Raw genomic sequence first — 2062 nt, forward strand, 5'->3', positions numbered from 1 at the left:
TGTTGTTGTCCAACTTTTAATTACTGTAGTCCACCTACTGCAGGAGTGTTCGGTTCCCTCCCACACGTCACACACTGCGTAATAACAGCTCCGCATCCGAGTGTTTGAACAAAAAACTCAAACACTCACTGCACCGTTTGTGTAGCAGCAGCTCTATATACTGTATATTACCCTTTTTATCTGTAAACACTTTTTTTTTGTGTGACAATAAACGCAATAAAAACACGAGGGAGGGAGTGGTGATAAAGAAGCAGTGGAGGACATCCAGATGATTAGAGCGTGGCGGAGGTGAAGTCTCAGCCTTCGGAGGACATGCTCGTGTTTGTTGCTGGGATGACGGGGATTCGGACCGCTGCGATACGGTCATTAGTCTGAATGGAGCTGCAACACGCAGTCCTTTAGACGCTCCCGGTGTCAACACCGTCAGGGTCAGGCGTCTTTACTGCCGCGGAGGCTCCACATCAACCACTCACCTTCCTCCAGCTCTAACGGACTGGTTTGCTCAGGTGAAAAGTAACGAAGATGTACTCAGGTTACTGTGTTGAGTAGCGGTATTTTTCAAGTAAAATCGGTAATTTAAAATGTACTTGATTACGTGTTGAGCAAAGCATTGCCTTTCGCTACGTTACAAATCCCATCCGTTTACTGAGTAAAAAAAAAAGAAAGAAAGACTTTGACTAGCAAAAACCAAAAGGAAAACAAAACCAATTGAAAATCACGCCCAGAACCACTGCAGCCACAAATCAGCGTCTAGGCTGCCCACCAGGCTCCAGGTCTTTCTGTAGGAGACTGCCAACGAGACGAAGGGGGACCAGGCGAGCGACGGCGGTTCAGAGACTGTTTCAGTAGAATTGCTAGCTGATCCCTAGTCCTTAATCCACCCCCCCCCGCCCAGTTTAATGTAACTAAGTAAGTTTTGCTTAAAGCGTAACTCTCGCCAAAATGCCACCTAGGGTCTTTTTTGTGAATGTACCCGAGTCAAACGTTCATTTAAAAGCATAATTAGGACGTGAGCGGCACTTTGAAGATATACCGTATTCTTGTTTTTCGGTCACATGATCTTTTGAACGGGAGAGCTGGGGCCGCTACGATGATAGCATCAAAATCAACATTATTAAAACCCTCAGAAGGCTCGACACCAAGGATCACCAGGGGCTCTACGCATGGACTCCAGCACTCAGAGCAGTGCTCGCCTACACAGAGTTTACTAAAGAGAACGGTTATAACCACTTCCTGTAGCTGGTGATGTTTCAGCTCGCCCTCCATCTCGCCAGTCAACAACAGTTGACCTCTGACTGCGGATAAATGGACTCCAGAGGAGGAAATGTCTTTCTTATACGAGGCTCCTTTTTCAACTACAAGGTCAATATTGTGTTTCACTAACAACAAGACAACTAATTATCCGTGCATTTATATGGAACTAAGACTAAGGAGCTTTCCGGGATTAATTAATAACTTCTCAGATAGGGGATTTCACTTGTACTTGAGTAATATTTCATCAAAGTATTGGTACTTTAACTTGAGTACAATACTGTAGAACTTTTTCCACCTCTGCTGATTTGGGTTTAAAGTAAAAGCATGTGTCGCCTGACTTAGGCCTGGACGATATGAGCAACACGTCTAATATGATAGACAATATTGGCGGGAATGATCATTATTGTTTCACTTATTTTCATTGAAAATGATTAGATTAAAATAAATGAAAATGTCTGTAGTGTGATGTGCACCAAACAAAGATTATTTCTTCAGTCTGCAGGGAAGGATTTGTAACCTGGGACATCTCTGCAGCACCACAATACAAAAAAAAAGGGTCAAAACATAGTTTGCGTTACCAAATATGTGACAGTTATCTTTGAATTAAGACCGACACGCGGCATGAACCGGTGTCCCAACGAGGCGACTCTGTACGGGTTGGAAACTCACTTGTCTTCCCCCAGCACCACTCCAAAGCCTGCATGCTCCACCCGGGTCACCTGGGGGCTGTACCAGCCAATCATCTGAGCCGCAGCAAACACCAACTGGAAGTGTGAGGCCTAAGGGAGAAAACACACACACACACACA

General features: G+C 44.8%; 1 protein-coding gene across 1 annotated transcript in view; it reads right to left on the minus strand.

Annotated features, from left to right (window-relative positions):
* The window catches only part of rars1 (arginyl-tRNA synthetase 1), a 25000-nt gene that overhangs the window by 12518 nt on the left and 10420 nt on the right, over positions 1-2062 (minus strand). Inside the window, exon 11 of the mRNA XM_034890004.1 lies at positions 1924-2033. Coding sequence (XP_034745895.1) covers positions 1924-2033 — 110 coding nt within the window. The remainder of the gene's footprint in view (positions 1-1923; positions 2034-2062) is intronic.

The sequence above is a fragment of the Etheostoma cragini genome, chromosome 13 (genome assembly GCF_013103735.1).
Source record: "Etheostoma cragini isolate CJK2018 chromosome 13, CSU_Ecrag_1.0, whole genome shotgun sequence".
NCBI classification, from domain to species: Eukaryota; Metazoa; Chordata; class Actinopteri; order Perciformes; family Percidae; genus Etheostoma; species Etheostoma cragini.